The 20,879-nt window shown below is 36.8% G+C and overlaps 1 protein-coding gene across 3 annotated transcripts in view; it reads right to left on the bottom strand.

Annotated features, from left to right (window-relative positions):
* RALGPS2 (Ral GEF with PH domain and SH3 binding motif 2) overlaps positions 1–20,879 on the bottom strand; it is a 120,115-nt gene that overhangs the window by 13,351 nt on the left and 85,885 nt on the right. For 2 of the 3 annotated variants that reach the window (XM_005150197.3, XM_031050209.2), the window contains exons 9-16: positions 19,285–19,422; positions 18,311–18,401; positions 16,140–16,207; positions 15,342–15,477; positions 14,361–14,512; positions 5,440–5,494; positions 2,085–2,162; positions 460–565 (exon numbers count right to left, since the gene is read on the bottom strand). In XM_005150197.3, coding sequence (XP_005150254.1) covers positions 460–565; positions 2,085–2,162; positions 5,440–5,494; positions 14,361–14,512; positions 15,342–15,477; positions 16,140–16,207; positions 18,311–18,401; positions 19,285–19,422 — 824 coding nt within the window. The remainder of the gene's footprint in view (positions 1–459; positions 566–2,084; positions 2,163–5,439; positions 5,495–14,360; positions 14,513–15,341; positions 15,478–16,139; positions 16,208–18,310; positions 18,402–19,284; positions 19,423–20,879) is intronic. The other variant, XM_013129354.3, reaches the window with a different exon arrangement.

Below are 20,879 nucleotides of genomic sequence, written 5' to 3'. Positions count from 1 at the left end.
TCTCACTCTACATTTTCTGCAAGCCTTACTGAATATATCATTGAGTTACAGCACATCTGTCCCTTTTTTATTCTGTATACTGTCATAAAGCACCTCCCATTGTCATGAACATATATTTTTATTTATAATGCATAATCAAGCATTTGTAATGGAAATGCTAAGAGTTATTGTATATTGATAAATTGTTAGGATCCACCTACCATTCAGGAAGACAAAACATGCTCCTCTCTTTTAGAGTTACCAGTAATTTTAAGAAATTTTATGTAGCATTACACTTCTATTCTACTCCCTTGATTATGGCTATAGCCTTATAAACTGAATAATCCACAACAGAAGCTTAAACCTTGATTAGCAAGGCAGAGACGATCTCAGACTCTGGAATTAGTTGCACAGTGGCCATTTTACTGTATTTGTAACTGGGCAAATGAATAAGGGGAGAAAATGAATCAAAAATCTTACTGTAGGTTTTTTGCCTTCTTTCAACAAAGTCTTCCTCCTGAGAACACCTTGAATTGTAACTGCTCCTGGATACAAATGAACAGCCAAATCTTCAGATTCTAGGGAGCTGAAAGGAGCATGTGAAGATTTGTGTGAAAAAGCATTCTTCCTTAAGTAGTTTTCCAATCATTACTACAAACTAATGCAAGTACCTGTATTTTAATTTAGAAATGACAACTACTTATTGGACTTCATTGTGGAAAAAGACTTTTGCTGTTACAATGAACAGGTGTTGTGGAATTTACAGTAGCAAGCAAAAGTGATCAGAAAAATTAATTAGTGAAGCAGGTAATCCTGAATTAAAAAAAGGAAAACTGAAGACAACTGAAATAGAAGAACAATTAAATTTAAAAAGCAAACACTTAAAATACATTCACAAAGTCGCCATGTGTTAAAACTTCTCCTTCAGCCCTTGCAAGAAATATTGAGTATTTTTTTGTTAGGAATACTGGAATCATTAGCACATTGAAACCAAAGAGTAGCTCAAACATGCACAATCTTTAAAATATCTGAAAGCAAGAAGAGTGGGCAGGAGCAGTAATAAAAGAGTAGAAATCCAAACCACAGCTTTAAGGTGTTTTAATACTTCTAGTGCTCTACTGAACATATACCCTACATAGGATCTAAGAGCAACAGGCCAAAACAAATGCCAGGTACAGCACTGTGAAAATAAAACTCAGCTTTATAAAAATTATGAAGCTGACTGACTTCCAAAACATTTTCAATCAAAAGAAAAAAAAATTACAACACGAAATGTCAGTCAGAGCATAGAACTAAACTGCTAAACCCAGCAGCTTTCTAGAATAGCCGAGAAATTGAGTAGTGCCTGAAACTCATTTTGAACTAAGCCAGGATTTGCTGTTTCATCGATCCTAATATTCATGAACATTCACAGTAAACTGGAAGTTTAGGAAACATTTTCATTGCAGTATCTACTGAGGATGATGATATGGAGACATTTTTGGACATTGATATATATGAACATGAGTTTAATTCAGTGAGAGACAATGCTGGCTTCTTAACATGAAAAATGCTTCATAGTTAATGGCCATCTCCTTCCCAACTACAGTGCCACACAGCTGGAGACAGAATTTGTATTTTAACTAACCAGAATAACTAGTTATATTATGCTATCAGCTTGTGATTAATACAATACATAACAAATCTCTGATTTCAGAGAAGAGGGGAAAAGAAATTCAATACAGAACTGCCAGCAAAGAAAACATCTTGAACGCCATCTATTAGCATAAGAATCAGCTTTGTTGTCCATGTCAGAATTATCAACACTGCTATGCAGTGGCATGCAGCTAGAAAGCTACCTCTGGTGAAACATCTTTAAGCCTTGATATAAAGATCCAACAGTTCAGAATTTGGATTTGCAGACTGGAATGAACAAAAGCCCATATGGTGGTATAGATTAAGTCACAGAAGAGAAAAGTTTCAAGTCTGAAGAAGGTCTCTACCTTTATTTTGACATGTAGGTTAGAAACATAACATCAAAAAACACCCACTTATTTATTAAACTAAACCAAATCACCAACACCAGAGGGAAAGTTTGACACCTCTGCGTGCAGTGGAGATTGTACCTGCTGGCCTTCATGTGGCCTCGATAGCCATTTCGTGACACTCTTGTCCCAGGACCGAGAGAATGGTACAACCTCTTCCTGTTGGATTCCATTATAAATTGTACGTATTACATATACTTTCATTCACACAAACAGCACGACTGCTAAAACAGCATAGTATTTTTGTGTGTGCACATCACAAAGCCACTCCATCCATTTAAGAAACAGAGGATAATTTCATTTAGAAAAATGCATGCAGAGGTAGATACTATGATGATTTTTTATTTCATCAGAAGTTCTCTTTGTCAGAACTCATAATATTGAACTGTTTTACTGGCAGAGAGAATTTTGAAAGCAAAATCTGTATCTAGTTTGCAGAGATGAACTCAATGTAAAGTAACCATTCTGACTTTGGATGTCACTACAAAAAAAAATGGTTTCAACTTCTATTAGTATGCACAAACACAAGATGTTGGGCTGAAAGGAATCAAAAGCACTGTCAAAATATGCCTGTTTAAAATACTGTTGTATTAAGTAACACTGAAATAAGCTAAGCAATATTTCAATTCTCTAATTCATATAAGCTTTAAATTAAGCTTTAAATTTTACCTATAGGATTCACATTTTTGTCCTTATCCTGATCTATTCTGTTATCCCTAGCCAAGAACTGTGTTCTAGACTGCATTTTAAATTCTGCTTCACTTTACTGAATTCTGTTTTTCAGGATCAGACCCCTTTGACAACTGAGTTTAATTTAACAGAAGCACAAGCACTTTGTCGTGACCTATTTATTCTGTTTTTCTAGTTGCTTGCATCATGTTGGAAGATTTAAAATCAGCTCTAAATCTGCAGAAGCAGGCATGTTAAGTACAAGTTAAGGCAATTATTGTACAAGCCTACGAGAATTTTGCAGGCAACTATCTCCTACATAGTATAAATCTAACAATCTGTCACCTGTAAGAGGGGCTTTGCATTAGCTGGAAATAGGGCAGTATTTCTCAGAATGGGAAACCTAAACAAGCTGAATTTTCATGTTTCAGTCTGAACTCAGAATAGCATGCAGCAGACCAAACAGGCTGAAAGAAGGGATACAGTAAAGGTCAGCAGCATTAAACAAGAATGAAGGGTATTTCTGTTCGGTTTTGTCATTTTTTTAATTTTTTTTTAAACCAGCTCAAACTATTGCCTTTGTTGCAGGAAGAATTATCTAAAAGATACTAATGAATTACAATCTTCTTATCTAGCCCAGAATTTGCCATAATTTGTTTTTCAACATAACACAATATAACTGTCAAGATTTGGAATTAAAAATCCTTTAAGTAACTTTGATTAGCCTAAAGGGACATCCCAATGCTGAAAACTCAAGTTTCAAACTAAGTTTCTGTTGCACTTAAAGAATCAGTGACTCTGCTTCTCACCCCTTCTGCACTTCCCAGTTACAAACAACAAGAGGGCCAGGAAAACCCAAAAATATTTGTAACAATTCCTTCTGTTACATGGGGAATTTGCTTGTGGAGTATCTTGTTTCTTTCTCTTAAGTCCTCTCACCCAAAGATCCTGTTCCCAAATCACTGGGAAATAGTGAATTCCCACTGACACTGCAAAGGAGGCAATCATTAGTAACACTGGATGTATCCCAATTTTGCCAGTAGCTGTTCATTCCAGATAATTAATGCTTTTCCCTCACTTAGACTCGTTTACAACAATGGAAATCCACTGTATAGATCAAGACTAGACACCCTCTTGAGTTAACTTGAATTTTCACATTTGCATGTCAGTGTATTACCTATGAAATTCCAAAACGTGTTTCATCAAGGAAAAGACACAGGGTTGCTGTGTCTAGGAATTTCACACATGATGTTTTTAACGTCTGTGAGGAACCCAAACCCTCTCCCTGGAAGCAGGCAAGAAAACTCACCTTGAAAAACATACTACTTCAAACCGAGTTCTCAAAGAGATCTCTCAGAAGAAAGTACTGAAGGTTATGTGGGATTTGGAGAAGGAATCTTCTGACATAGTTGTCTGAGATAGAGCAAACCTTTTAACTGGGGAGAGTCTGGGCCAGCCAGTTCTCATTAGGACAGGGATGAAAACCTCTGCTTTGTCTCAGAAGTCCACTCAAAAAATTCTGGAGTGAAACCTAAGGCTTACTGAGATTTTTAAGTTTCTTACGCTACTGACGTAAAAGCACTTCAGTTCACCATTTTCTCTAAGGTTTTTCCACATAACTTTTTACCTTTGAGAAATGAATGAATTTGATTAATTCCATAAGGCAGCAGGGAAGGAAAAAGCAAGAAAACCTTCTGCATGCTGCAGGTTGCATCACAGAAGTTAGAAATTTTCTTTCTGATCCAATTTTCTTTCTATGCCCATATGGAAGGTTCTTATTGCCTATGTAATGGAGTCAAAAGGGCAGTCTTCATGTATGTAACCATATTTATGTCATGAAATATCAAAGAGTGCACCTTTGGCTCAGAGAGGTTTCCAAAGTTTTTTTCCAAAAAAGTAACATAGAACTTCAACTGCTTCAGTGAATTCAAGCAGAACATAAGCTTTGTGGTAACAGCTCCCAACCATAAAGAAAATGTTCTTTGACAAAAATTTCTACAAAATATGTCAAAGGACAGGAGAAAAAATTCATCCATGGCAACTCTGAAGCTGATGGATTACCTGAAATTGAATTATACAGGGAAACTACGCACTGTACTGTGCATCTTAACTCAGGTGCAGGAAGATGAAATTTCCAACTGTTACTATATAAAGCTACAACTGTTAAGTCTTTTTCCACATTCTCAAATTCAACATGGGAAAGGACTGAAGCAGTCAGTGTCACCTGATCATTTGCAGGTATTGGATAAGGAGCAAAATGTTAATTCTAGACCACAAAACCAGACATTAGGAAGAGGCATTTTTGTGTTTTCCCATGTAACACAAGGGTAAGTAACAATGAAATGAAGAGCAGGTGAGAGAGAGAACACAGGTGACAGCATCAATGACAAGAACAAACGAACAAAGAACAGATGAAGTAACTTGGGGAAAGTGAAAAAGAAAAGCAGGTAGGTCATATGAATAATACACAAATATATAAAACCAGAAAAATCATTTTGGGGTTAACGGTACTCTGGTTCAGCTTTTTAAAAGAATGTGTGAAATGTGTAAGCACCCAATTAGGCAAAATCGCTATTAACTATTAGTGAGCAAAAGGTACATATCTACTGCTTTACCAGATCCAGAAATGTTACTACAGTTATTAATATTCTTACCTACAGAAAATGTCTAGATCACTAAAATAAAGCATCATTTTCAGGACTGAGTGAAAGATTGTAAGTAAGGTCTAACTAGAGAAATGCAGGGTTTGAGTGGCAGTTTTTCTTACCTTTCAAAAGCAGGCCAGGAAGTCTCTTCACTGAGCTCTGAACCATCACTACTACCTTGAAAAAGATAAGAATGAATGACAGTTTATTTCAACATCTATGATCCATCTATTTCACTTATGTCTGTTTCTACTCATTTTATTTAAGATCAAATGTATAAAAACCACTTCAGTAAAATAGTTCAACAAAAATATTTTGTGATTTGCTTCAGGAATTTCACATAAACTGAGGTAGAGATTTGAAGGGACAGGTGCAATTAGGTAGTTGAAGAAAAGGAATGCTAATAAGTGGGAAAGGCACTTTCAAAATTTAAAGAACATCCTAAATGCACATTAGTCTGATTAATACAAAAAGCATTTAAAAAGAAAGGTCACTCATTTTAATAATAGGAAGACAAATAATAGGAAGACAAACATTGTCATGACAGAAGTGCAAATTCACAGTAATGCAAACTCATTGCTGACTCTTCAATACATTAGAAGGCTTTCCTGATTTAGAAGCTCTGAACAACTTTTTTAAGCTATCTTCCATTTACTATATCAGATTACAACAGTATTTTTTACTTCTGTGCTTCACAAAGTAATTCAGTGTTTCTGCAAGTATTTTTTATTTTAAAAAAGTAGATGAAAACAACAAAATCCAAGTATCTGATGTAGCCACTCATGGCAGGCCCATAAATAACGTGCTAACTTTACAGGTATAGTAAATTCTAACAGCCTGAAAATTAGTATTTAAATACAGACACAAGGCAATTATCTGTAAGTGTTCTTACTCCACTGACTGTATAAATTTATCAGCAGCCATTCTAGTGAGTAAAAACTGACTATAAAAGTAATCACAAGTTCTGTTCAGCACAGCTTACATCTGACCAGCAACATGGTCTCTTCAAACAATTAACATCATTTGGGGATGAAAAGACAGAATCATATATGAGAGAATCCAGGCACAACTTTAAGCAGGTATTTTGGGTAAGACCTCTGAGCTGACTGTTTTTGAGGAAGACTGTTTGAAAGAGTATCTTCTAGTACTGTGATACTTTCAAGAGGTGGAATGACAATTAGGAAGGTAAGACGATTTCTTAAGAAAGAGAATCCAGCACCCTGGTCTGTTGTAAAGACGCAAATGAGTTTCTTGAGCCATATGAACACCAAGGAGTAGAAATGAGAGAAAGGCATGATCAGGAAGTGAACAACTGATCCTACTATCTTGTGCACTTGCATCAAACTAAGGCACAGACTGCATTATTCTAAGCAAATCTAGTATTCCAGTACAGCATGGCCTTGGCTGTGTCTAAGAAGGCCTGATCCACACCTGCTGAAAAGGAGAGGCGATCCTGTTTGTTTCTACACTGTCTTGGTTGTTCCTGTACTTGCCTACTGTCATAGTTTAACCCCAGCTGGCAACTACATACCACAGAGCCGCTTGCTTACTTCCCCAGACAAGAGTAAAAGTGAAAAAAATCCTGGGTAAAGACAGTTTAATAGGTAAAGCAAAAGCCATGTGTGCAAGTGAAACAGGGAATTCATCCACTACTTCCCTTCAGCAGGCAGGTGTTCAGCCATCCCCAGGAAAACAGGTTACATCACATACAATGGTTAGTTGGGAAGACAAATGCTATCACTCTGAACATCCCCCGCTTTCTCTTTCTTCCTCCAGCCTTATACTGAACATAGCATCATATGATATGAAATACCCCTTGGGTCAGCTGGGGTCAGCTGTCCCAGCTGTGTCCCCTCCCACCTTCTTGTGTACCCCCAGCCAACTCACTGGTGGGGCTGTGTGAGAAGCAGAAAAGGCCTTGACTCTACATAAATACTACTCAGTTATGCTAAAACATCCCTGAATTCTCCCTGCTGCTTTCAGCACAAATCCAAAACATAACCCCATACTAGCTACTATTAAGAAAATTAACACTATCCCAGGGAACACCAGCACAACCACTCATATATTTTGTAATAATTCTGGCTCAAAGGGACCTTGAGAAGTCATCTGATCCAACATTCTGGTGCAGACAAACCAATATATTGATCATATTGCTGAGGGCCTCATCTAGTGATGTTCTTCAGGGAGGCAGAGTCTACAGTTTCTCTGAGTAACCTGTTACTGAGTTTCACAACCTGGCTATAAAAAAAGGTTTCTTTACAGGTAATGAAATTTTCCTTGTCAATACTTGGAGCAGTCAGTCCTGCAAAATGATGCAGTAATCCCTGTTTCCCTAGTCATTCAGCCAACACTGACGTTATTAGGGACACTCAGAATCTTATTTATTTCCTTAACAGTGCATAGACTTAGTTTTATATTAACAGGGATACAACACTGTACAAAGTACTCTAAATGGGAAGATTTAAAAGCCTGTGTTTCTTTCCAAAATTGCAAAACAATCTAGAGCACAAGAGCTGACACCATCTTTCAGAAAGTGATAATCCTTGTTAGAGTATCAGTATACTTATAAAAGTTAATATAATTTGGGGGATTCATAACAAAAAGTTTCATTAAAAAAATTTAATATATACAGAATTTGCCAATTGCACTTTAAAAAACAATGTTAATTTGGAAAAAAAGTGGGCCAAACATCAGTTATTGATTTACTATTTGTTGATGCCTACACAGGTTTTAAAAAATTGTAATACAGACCTAGAAAAGGCTGAAATTTAACATTTGACTAGTTCTCTAACATCTATATAGACCACCTTTAACAGGAGATTTTACATTCTAAAAAACTCTAGAGAATTTTTTTCCACAACAAAAGTTCTCATGCTAAAAAAATCCCTTTCCCAAAAAGAATATACATTACATCCCTCCCTTCAAAACCAAAAAGAGGTGAAAAGAGCTGTTTTTAACTTAGTAAAAGTTAGATGTCTAGCCAAATTTTGTTTAAACATTAAGTGTGCTATTTGACTATCATTTCATCTGGAAATATTTCATTCATTTAGTGCTTTAAAAATATATCACCTTCTTAAATTCTTCTCAAGTATGTACTCAATATTTGAGTTTTTCCAACAACCTCAAGTTGGTCTTCAGGTTAAACTTTCTAACAAATCCTAGGTACCATAAGCCTGTTCTATTAAACAATGTTCTACACAAATTCTGACTTTATGCAAGAAACCATGTGACAAACCACTATCTTGCTAGTTTTCTTTATTGCTAATAAAATTTTTGATTTCTCGTTCAGGATTTTAAAAAGTATACCAGTGTTGTGCTTATTACTTAACATTAAGGCTTTTTCCTACCTTAGGAATAACAAAAATGATGTCTGAGAAGTTTCAGGATTGTTCACACAGAGCCCTAGTACTGCAGCTGAACCAAACATAAATTTTCTGTTTGCACTGTAGATGCATATAAATTTATCTATGCTACAGCCACACAAACAACGTGCTGCTAGGTTTCTAGTTATGTGATAGGGAATGCCTATACCATCGCATACCCCTGGTCATGGTATCCATGCATTGCTGAAAGTCTGAGGATGCTGAACATTTAACACAGGCTTCCTTTATCCAGAAGTTGGTCCCCAAAGTTAAACAGGTGTTAATATAAATAAACCAACCCAAAGAGTTTAAAAACTATTCAGACTAAAAATTCTTTCCCCCTTCTCAAATCTGCAACTGACATTCTCTTGGCTCCAGTTACACAGATTTTCCAGACCATTAGTAACAATAGCTGGTGACTGGCATGGCAGAGCTTGAAATTTAAATGTGTAATCACAAAAAAGTGGCCAAGAGACTGAACATAAATTGTCATAGCACAATATAGTGCAGCTAACATCAGAGATGGACTCCATGACCTAAAAGTTGTGTTCTGCCTTGTTGAGTCTATGACCATACCAAAAATCCTCATTATATTCTATTAGCTAGTTACCATTTAGCTATTGTACAATAAAGTTGAAATAGCTCAACTGCAGCTTGCTAGTTACCTAAGAATAGTGTAAAGACCTGCAAACGACCCAAGCAAGATAATGCTAGAGAATCAAAGCAATTTTCAATACCATCACTGATAAAGAGTTTCATTGTGAAAAACAAACAAGAGCAAATAACAAAATGGATGAAAATGGGGCAGAAACAGAGGATTTTTGCAACTACGTTAATTGCAAACCACTCAGATCAGCCTTGGTCCAAACAAATAAGGATTGGTGAAGCAATAGGGTGCTAGAACTGTATATCCCTCTTCTTCTCTCAAATTCAAGCACTTACATGTGCAGTTTTAACCTAAAGTATTATCCAGCTTTTATATTTACCCTATCACTAATAGGGCAGTAGTACACAATAGCAAAGCAGGGTATCTGCATTTAGGCCAAGAGGCAGATTGCCTATATACTCATTTAAATGGAATGCAGAAACCTCAAACAAATTTCTTCTGCCTGAAAGCCTACCAAAACTTTGATCTTCTGACGCAGACTGTTGGTGAATCAGTTCTAAACACCTCAACAGTACACCACAGGGTAAGGAATCAAACACTGGCTGTGTAGAGCTCTTCCTTACTGTATAGGCTGCCAAAACCCTGAAAGTAAATGCAAATAGTGTATACCTACACCTACACTTTGTTTATTTAAAGAGAAATATAATCCCTTGTAGAATTCAAGTACTTCAAAATGGTGACTTAATAGAGGAATTCATTAGAATGCTGATATTCTTGTACGCATTTTATGCCAGCTTAGATTTGAAAATGTTTGTACAAAGGCACTTTCTTACATTAACTCGCACCAATTTAAAATACCTTTTTTGACTGTGCAGCATTCATTTCTTTAATTGCATTAGAATAAAGACTGAAGTTATTCTTAAGTGGTTGGAACACACAAATGAAAGCAAATGTTCAAGAGCCTTAGTTTCTCCAGAGCTTTCATCCATATCATTGTAGATTAGGAAAAATAAGTGGCAGACAAGAAATAGTTTGAGTAAGAAAACACTCCAAAGTTAGAACGCCCTTTAAAAAAACCCAACACCTTCTAAACAGAATTACTTTGCAACCCATACGTTAGGTGCTGTAAGAGGAGAAAAGTCACACAGAAGCAATATATGAAAAGAGGGGTCTATTTTACATTGTCCCTTTACCTCTACAGCCTTATTTGGACAAGTAGCCATTGTAGATAAATTCACATTCAGAAAAGAAATTCAGTAACACAGCTAAGCCAAATTGGTAGAAATGGTAGAAATGCAAAACTTCTGAGAACATTAATTGAGCTGAACATTGCTGTAAATATACTTCAGAGTACACTTAAACAAGAACACTTAAAAAGTGTAAGAAAAACCAGGGGGCATTAGAAAAATATATATTCTGATAAAAAAACATGAATAAAAGAAAGTTTCAAACTATTTCTGAGTGGAACCATGATCTAGTAAAAGCATCTTAATTTATCCTACTTTTAGGCGAGAAGGTGACAGCAGACTAATACATCCAGGAGAATGCATGTGTAGGTGGTTTCCTCAACCCAGCCAAGAGCAATGCTAAGACCTCAGAAGGGCAAGCTTGTTTTTTGAAAGAGTGTATATAGTGACCTCACCAACATGGAGGGATCACAACACAGAACTATCTTGTAGGTTTAAGACTTACTGACAGCAAGTAGGGAGGGTTCTTCATGAATTTTCACTGCAAAGTAAAAGCATCCATCCCAATTTACTAAAAGCAGGTATTTTGAATTGTCTGCACAAAACCCGATACATTTTCAGCAGTATTCATCTGCATGTATTTTCATGTGTTATCTGTCAAAAGTCTCTTCTGAGACAAAATAAAGTGGGGATTTAAATCCAAGTCATATAACCTCTTTTTAGCCACTCACCTAAGAATGAGATGAATCGTATCTTTGAAGATATCAAAATCTCTATGTGATTATAAAGAGCTCAATTATAGCTGTCTAAATTACGGAAGTCTAAAACTTAGAAGAGACTATTTCCTCCTATTATATTCCTGAATTAAAGAGAACATTTCCCATCTGATATTGTATATACAACTGGTCAAGTGTTTCTTCCCTCTAATTAGGATAGCTTTGGCACTGCTGGAAGATTTCTTAGTTTTCTTCAGATAACAAGCACCTATGTTATAAAGTAAAATGGCAACAGACCCAGGTGTACATCTTCCTCACTCTACCATAATAAATGACTATCTGTTGAATACCTTCTCATTGTTCTAGGAACAAGGACTGTTTTGACCCAAGCACAAAAAAATAATATAACAGGACAATATATTCAGTTGTTCTATGTTTTTGCAGAATGCACACAAGCAGGCTCCAGACCCTGAAATTAAAAAATAATCTGATACAGATCTCTGATCATGGCTGCCATGTTACAGACTGGCCTGTTTTCAGGAAATCCCATACCTGGCTCACTTTCAGCACTGCTGCTGTAAGAATCAATCATTGTGAAGAAAAACACACACTTAGCATACTCTTCATATCTGAAAGATTAATTACACAGGTGTAAAAAATTTGCACACTATGCACCATTCCCAGAATGGATCACCAGCCTTTCCCAGAGTAAAATCAAAATTGTCCATTATCAGTTGAATTTAGAGACACAGAACAAAAATTCATCCAGCCACTAATCTCAAATCTAAGCTCTGACAGATTTCTATGACAGACTGAAAGCTTCTATCACAGGAATAATCGAAGAAATCCAAGTGGAAGAGTCCTGATGTATCTAAAGAAGTTGGTGTGTTCACCAGTGGAAAAGAAACAATACTCTAATGAATCTTCATAACATGTCTATAAATGGTTTTACTGAACTGTAAATGAACTACTGTAGTCTGTTAACAGCAAAGGCAACTCGAAACATGAGGCCTGGAAAAAAATGTATCAACTCACATGTTCTAATGATTTAGACAAAGCATTGTAATGATACAGTGTTACATACATCCTATAGTTACTGCTGTTACACTGCTGCTTTTTTGATATTTTATGTAGTAGCAGATTATATCACATCCTCCACCAGTATGAAAGGATTGGAAAGGTCTGAATACCCCTGAGCCCTCAAAACACAGAAGTGATCTAAAGTAGTATCACAGCTGTCTTTAAGGTCACATTCAAGGTGCTGGCATATCAGAAACACTGTGTCTTTTGAAAAGGGACCATTTATCCAAAATGTTAAGTCCTCTGTAGGCTCATATCTAAGAAAAGGTAGTCTTGTTTCTAGAGCAACAGCTTTAAATCTACATTTATGGGCAAGGTGAGGAATAACACTTTTCAGTACATACATTCAGAAGAAATTTTCTTGACTGTCTTTTGAAGCTGTGCTGCAGAATACTATAAACCTCCTCTCTGATGCACTGACTGTACTATTTCCAAGTACTGGTTAAACAGACCATGGTGGAGGAGCTTAGCAGCTTCAACCAACTTCCTTAAATCCTGCTGAAGCAGCAGTACAGAATGCCAGACAACTTACACTTCCAAGAATTCATCAGTAGTAGATACTACAAGCCTCCAGAATTTACTCTCTTCCTCCATATGCATTTCTAGCACCTCTGCTAGTCTTCTGTGTCATTGAAATTTTCATAATCAAGAAGCAGCAAAAATAACTATGATGCTAAACTGTCAAAAGAGTGATAAAACTGAAGTATCTAAGTATGGGGCAGCTGGAGGTGGACAAAAATTCCTGGACAACAACTGGTTCAAGTTCTAACCACAAATGCTGATCTTACACAAAATACATCAGGTAGCTGCTTTACAGACGATTTATAAAAGTCTTCTCTCTGTAAGACTTCCAACCACCAAAAGTGAGTACATCAAGTTGATAAGGTCATGCCTGAGCTGAGCAAGAGAACTTGAAAAATTCAGAGATGAGACAAAGTAGGAAAACACTGTATTCCCCAAAATGTCTAGATGACAACTGGTTCTTAATTGCACCTCACAAAAAAATGCTTGTGAGCTCTGCAAACCATCCCTGCTAGGCTCTAATGGAGGTAAATAATTTACCCTGGAAAAAAAAAGATCAACTGGAGACCAGTTGCTTAGATCTTTAGATAGAAAACCTCAGTAAAAAACTGCACAGAGAAAAGGACATTGCTGCACCTCCACAAGGGTGACAAAAGTTCAGTTCTCCTGTACTGTACAACCTCTGAGAATGCAAGCTGTCAGTATGCCAATGAGAACTACCATATCTGCTGGTTGATTTTGAAAAGGCAAACTCTGCCATAGCAGAAAGCCTGTATAAAGCAGAGATTGGCACTGCACATTTAATAGTGAAAGCTGTCTGATGTGAACAGACACTCTGAACCTATCAAACTAATAATTTTGAGAAAAAAGACTGTGATAGCTCAATTTCTCAACCCTGGCAGAATTAGGTGGCTCCAAGAAGCACTTTCCCTGGCCTCTGTCCACTTTGAGGATCTGCGCAGAACAGGAAAAAAGAACAATTGTCATCACATAAGAAACTCAGGAAGCAGAATTTCTCAAAATAATAATATTCTAAATATTTGAAAATAACTTACCAAAATGAAGTAGATTCTGACATTTTTAAGTATCTGAAAGTTACACTGTTACTACTCCTGAGAAAATTCAAGAGTATTTAGAAATCATGCTCTTGAAGACTGTCAACATTTTACAGTTCTCACTGTCAACTGGGTATAGCATTTTAAATAGAAATTCTACCATGAGACATTTTTAATTTGCATTGACTGGGGGAGGGAGAAGGAGGAAAGACAGACACACAGAGAACAGGTGCCCTGCACTTCCCTCCACCTCCATCAAGGAAGAGGAGGAGTATCAGAAATTGTATCATTAAGGAGGATACAGAAAGAAAAAAAATGAAAAAAATCTTCTTCTTTATAATTTGTCAGTTCATGCAGTATAAATTATGCTGCCCTTCAGCTACATTTCTCAAATTTGTTCTATAATAGAATTGGTATTCTAGAATAGTACTTCTCTTGTACAATCACCAACTACTTATGTTAAAGCTTTTTAAAAGACCATGTACTGTGCAGGTATGCTAACAGTTCCTACCTATTGAAATTCCACTAGAAAGGGTGGAGCTTTCTGCCTGCCCTCGGGATGGGACATGAGGCTCCATGACACTGTCATCCAGTAGATGCCTTGGTCCTGCGTTGGGGAATGTTGCGCTTTTAAATTCAGTTGTATTCATTTTGTGTATGAAACTAGAAATGAAAAGGAATAAAATTGTTACAGTGTTATCTCTGATAGATTTCACAAGTTGCTGTTTAAAGATCCTGAAGGGCTGCATGCAGTGTGTTCCAAATACCAATCAAAATTGTCACTCAAGTCACAGATAAATGTGCATAAATTACATTATCTGTAATGACTGCTAAGCTTAAAATTGCACAGCACTCTTGGAGATAAGAGAAAGTCAGGAGTACTTTAAAAATTACTTCCAACATCCTAAGATATTTTTGTCCTTGTATAACACATACATAATTGAAATTTAGAATTGCATTCTACCTCATTAAAGGTAAACTTACACAGCACAGCATACATTAAAACATAAATTACTAAATAGCTACAACCTTGTATCTTCTAAAGAGGATAAGTGAATTAATGATTTAATGATGAAGGTATCAATTAGAAGTACACCTATATAGCAAATAACCCTGAAGCTATTGCTGTACGAAGCTATATGAAGTCTACAAGAGAGGTCTCACCTTAAAAATACTATTAAAGCAATTATTTCAGTTTGAATTTGAAAGAATTATACTGGCATTGAGTCATTGTGACAGTTTGGGCATTCATAAAGAGCCTATTTTGGCTAAGTCATTGCCTATCCTTAACATAACAGCTGCACAGTCTTATTTTGACAAATTCTCTTTGGCTGGGATACTACCATTATAGTTCTGAGCTTGCTCTCTTGCCGCAAATTGGTCTTTAAGTGAAGTATTGTGCACAAATCACGCTACTTCTAAAAAGTGCTGCTGTTGTATTGACATGCTAAATCACAAAACATAGTGTTTTCAGGTTAAATGAAATGCTGACTTGTATCCCAAACTGTGACATTTCCTATGTCCATGTGGTATCAGGTTCCTGGGTGAGGGGGGTGTTGGTGGTAGCAAAGCTCCTTCAGCTGCGACATTTTTCCGTCTACTTTGTGGAGATGCTCCAACTTCAGAGCCTGGGAACAAAAGAAGACATTACTCTGAAGTAACTTGAGAATTACTGTCAGGATTACTTCTCAGAACATTGTGGAAGAGAAAAACTTCCTAAACTCAATTGGTAAGAGATAGCCTGTAATAAAACTTATTGGCATATTGATAATTAAAAGCCCTGTACTTCACATTTTTTTGCACAGGATTAAAAATATACACACTTATTTCAAATAGACCATCTAGTTACAAGTATTTTGTACATCCTAAAGGTTGCTGCATTAGCTATGTTGACATTAAACAGGTCCCACTGATTCTATGTTTTGAAATTCCTGCCTTCAAACACTTTCAGTATTGATAAAAAATAACATACATTTTTTGAAGCATATTATACCATGAGAATTTTAGATGAAGGCCTTTCTGTCTAGATACAATGAAGAATGAGTATTTAACAGCTCTCCACTCCAAATGACACTAACGAGTTAGTGCCACAATATATACAAGAATCTAAAAAACTGATTCAGTTCCTTGAAAGAATTTCTTGACAGATCACCTTTAGGCTTTTTATTACAAATATATAGTGTTTACATGTCACACTTCTTTATTAGCCTCAGGCAAATACTGTCCACATTCGCAACTCAAATAATGCATTCGACAACCTCAAGTCTTCTCACGTTTATTAAGCATTTACCTACTAAATCTTCTCTGGAAGCAGCAGAGTGTGGGGTGCTGGTCCCTGGTTCTATCTTTAATGAAAGTCTGCATTAAAGAAGCATTAAAAATTACTTTATCAGGAAATAAAAGCAAATAAAAGTAAGTTTTTGAAAAATTAGGGGTTTAATTTACAATTGAAAGCTGCCTGTCTGTAATTGCAAAAAACATTATATAGTTAATACAAACTTTGCATGGCTATCTTTAGCACACACTATTTCCAAATACTCTTCATTTTGGTAGAAAAAAACGAAACAAAACAGAACAAACCAGACAGACACGCAAGGGCACAATGCAGTAAATATGTCTATTGGTTCCTATAGACTAGGACAGGCTTGTAATATCATGCTGAACAAGGACGGGTCTCAAGAACAAAATATTGGCTACCACACAGCCCTTGCAACATCTTCTGCATCAAGGAGCCGGACAGAGCTGGCCCAACCAGCCAAAGCAGCCAAACAGCCACCTGTTGCCACCTTCACCCTCTGTGAACAAAAGCTCTATCAGAGCTGTTAAAAAGGTGTGGCAAAGTCACCCTGTGGGAGGAGCAGGGGAAGAGGCCATTGCATTGCACTGGCACCAGGCTCCAAGGGAAACCCAGACACACAGGCTAGGACCTACATGGCCCTGGAAACTCTAGCAGACACATGAAAATTCGTGATTATACCACTACTCTAGCATAAGAACTGGGAAGAATGCAAAGTATACAACTGCTCCCCCCACCTGGCCACAGTATTTAGTTAATAGAAAAAAAAATCAAATACAAAGTGCAGTAAGTGCTCTAGAGTGCTGGGCCAAGCCTTTTTGTCTTTACTGGTCTAAAAGCCAAAATCCTCCTTTCGCATTTTGGAAAATCCATTAACTTGACTGCATCCATAATTCAAGCTTTTTCTTAAACAGGCACTTTTAATGCCATTTCCAACAGCACCACAAAGAGGACAGAGCCCAGGAGCAGAGAACTCCCAGAAGATCAAGCACATCTTGTCCACACAGTTCACACAACTAGAATCTTTGAAATTAGTGAGCTGGGAAAACCATCTACTTAATTTTTGGGAGAAAAAGTTTGAAATCTGACATCTCCTCTCAATCCCAAAACTCAGGGTACAGAACATTTTAGCAGAAAGGTAAAGCTGGATGCTTGCATATGTACATGTAGAGAAAAATTTACAAATCTTAGAAGGGAAGCTAAGTGTCTGAGTCCTTGTTAACTTTGATAGAAACTAAAAGGTCCCCATTTGCTGCCTTCTTGTAAATTCAAGGTAGGGCTATTAAATGGTAAAGCATATCTGTTCCTCTAGTGTGCACAGCCCTCCCACCATCTGAACGTAGCTACACAAGCAATCAATTCAATACAAGTGAGGTGACAAACTTCCGGGGCAGGCAGGATGGGAATGGGTGGGGAACCTCCTCAAGCAGATTAGCCAATGAACAAAAACTTTCTTCATATGCAACAGATTTTTTAGGTATTTTCCTATCCTCAGGGCTTGTTCCTGTCTCTTGCCAGAGATTTACATCTCCCAGTTTTGCTGGATGCCAAATCACTTAATGCAGTAATAATCTTCTAATTAAGGAAGTAGAAACCTCTTTTTTCGGGTGGTATGCTGGAAGGAATGGGGTGGGGACACAGATGGAGGGTAATTCGCCTCTCAAAAATCAAGTGCTTACATTTTACTAACACTGTATAACCCAATCAAGGAGAAAAAACATAAAATGAAAGTGAAATACATATGAAAGTGAAAGCCTTAAGTCACCCTCAGTATCAACTCGTGACTGGAACACACAGATGACTTTATTATGATGAGAAATGACCCAAGCTATCTCCAATCATGGGATCCATCTTACTGACTGAAATGTGTTACATGTGAGCTGGAAGTACGCACTGAAAGAGATCTGCAGATGAAATCAACAGAGCAAACAGACCTGAAAGCCAAGGCTTGATGCAGTCAGACATAGAAAAAGGAAGGAGATATGCCATCCAGCATGCTGAAAACTGTATTGAGCACAGGACCCTGCTGTAACCTCCCTACTTGCAACTGGTGCATCTGAGACACATAATCTCCAGGTACAAGTGCAATCTTAAAAATGACAGCCTTTGTGTTATAAAAGTTACTTTATGATGAGCTACAGTCAGTTACAGCATTTCATACTTACTTGTAATTGTCATCTTCTACAAACTTTTGTAGTTCTTCTATGTACTGAACTGAGTTCAAATATTTTTGGACATGAGGCAACAGAGGAATATCTGGAGAACATATGACATTCATTATCACTGTCGCATTCATTGGTAAGCACAGTTATTTTCCAGAAACTATTTAAACAGAATCAGATCTCCTCCCTTTTTATGTGAGATGGAGATGAAAATTATAGTCCCCACTGATGTTGCAATTTTTCACAGCAATTCTCATGCATTGAGCTTACATCCATAAAGCCAGGCATGTATTTCCCTTGAGCTGCTCTACCTTAAGCATATGTAAGGGAAAAGTGAGAGTGTGCCTTTGGCCAAACTAAAGGCCCAAACCTGGAACCTGAAGGGTTGTATCTGAGCACTCTTTCACGGTCTGCATTATCATTATATTGAGCTTTTCGTGAATCCAGTCCTGTGCTAACTCACAATCCACCATCACAAATACAGGCTTACTAAAAAACGACTGAGGAGACCACCTTTGAAGGAAAAATACATCATCTGATCTATGAACAGAACTATAAATGCCAAAAAAGAGAAGCTGAACATATTTTGTTATCTCCAGTAAAAGTACTACTCCGAAAGCAATCCTACTATTTTTAGAATTCAGAGTTACAAAATCATGAAACACAGGGATAAAAGTTAATGACATACTTGTAAAACTACTTTTAAGAACAACATATTCCACATTTTCATCAGAAAACATGTACCGCAAGGATGTGTGTGATGTAACAGAAGGGTAATTTTATTCTGTTCCCTCACACTGATGCTCTGTCATAACCAGCAATACTAGAACAAACAGACTTTTGGGCTGAGAGAGTGAGGGACAGCATTACTGGCATTCAAATGGGTTGGGCCTTACTTACACTGCATGACAGAAAACAAATATTAAAGCTTTTGAAGTTGTTCTCTTTAATACTGCAATATTTACATATTAACTTACCATATTCACACGACTGCTGTAAGTCTGATATAATTCGAAGAATGTTATTCATTAAATTTGTTCTTTGTTCGCTTTCCAGAATGCTCCCTGTTGATGGGTAGGCAGAGTCAATATATGTCAAGTCTGACAGGTAAATACCTGAATAAGATTAGAATGAAAAGCTTTAGTGTCTCACATTTAGCAGAAAACAGCCTCACAAACAATATTTTGAAGAAATGTTGCTTTCACTGATGAATGCTCATGCAGGTTGACAACAGCATTGCTTCAGAACAGTGTTCGTTACTTACCTGAAAAATCATTTTGAGAAGATCTCTGAGAGCCTTCAGACCTCAAACAGTAATAATGCTTGGACCTACAGGAAAGTGCATCACCTTGTCACCTATGTCTGGGACCGAATTTGCATTCTCCCCAGTTGCTCAGTCCTTAGTTTTTTCAGACTTGTCTCAGCTGTATTTGCAGATACTGAGGGTGTAAAGTACAGCTAGGTTTCTGTATGCAAGCTTTCATTCTCTGCATGACTAATCACAGTGGGAGGCAGAGAGGATCCTTTCTTCCTGCATCACACTCGGCGTGTACTAGCTGACTTTGTCTCTAGCAGTGTAATTATTTCTAAATCTAACAGTAATTGCAAGGCTATGATCAACTATTCATGAAGCAGATCTTCTCTTATATAACTAATTATTACTCTGACAAATATGAACAATACTAAACACACAGTGCTAAAATACATCATCATTGCTAAAGATTTTAGGAACTCTACTATTTCATTCCTCCAATTCAATCAATAACAGCAGAAAAATTCGTATTATCGATACACCTTCAAGCTGAACAGAAACAAACTCAACCTGCAGCAACATGCAAAAAATTAACTAGGCAAAAAGTGCACTCATCGAGATGCAGTACAAATCCTGCAGCTCTAAAGATCCAACAGCCTTATAGATAAGCCTCTTCAAGTCTCCTATCTGCTTTCTTCCCTACCACCATTGTAATCATACTATTGTTGCAATCCTTTGGTCATGTCAAAAGGATACTTCTCCTCCTTATATACTAATGCTGTAGTCAAATTGTTTATTTCAAATCCAAATGCAACTCAATTTCTTGAAATTCACCTAAAGACTAATCATTTTTGTCTCAGCTAGACGAAACATATCCTGACCAACTCTGCTACTAAAAGGAATTGCTCTTCAATCCCCTGCATCTTCCACAAGATATTAAAAAAAAAAACAAAACAACAAACCCAACAATAACAAAGCAAACTTTAAGATTTTTAAGAAACTTATTTCAATAACAGAGAATTTCTAAAATTATATTCTGCTTCACCTCTCAGCCTTGTATAACCAAAGTCTTAACAAGAAGTTTAGCTTTACAGGTGGAAGACTATTAATACAACCTCACAAGAACTGCAGTTGTGTTTATATAGCACCTAACCAGTACAGTTCTCAAATGTGAGCTGGGAAACTCTGGGCATCACGCCAAAATCAACACATACACACGCGTGTGCACACACACAGAAACAAATTAAAATACTTGTGGTTGAAAGGTGACATACAAAAAAAAATGAATAAAAAGGTATTACACATGATCTGATATAGAAC

This window comes from Melopsittacus undulatus, chromosome 6 (assembly GCF_012275295.1).
Source record: "Melopsittacus undulatus isolate bMelUnd1 chromosome 6, bMelUnd1.mat.Z, whole genome shotgun sequence".
In the NCBI taxonomy this organism is placed as follows: domain Eukaryota; kingdom Metazoa; phylum Chordata; class Aves; order Psittaciformes; family Psittaculidae; genus Melopsittacus; species Melopsittacus undulatus.
The sequence above is the reverse complement of the archived record's forward strand: the minus strand, read 5'-3'. Positions and strand labels throughout refer to the sequence as shown.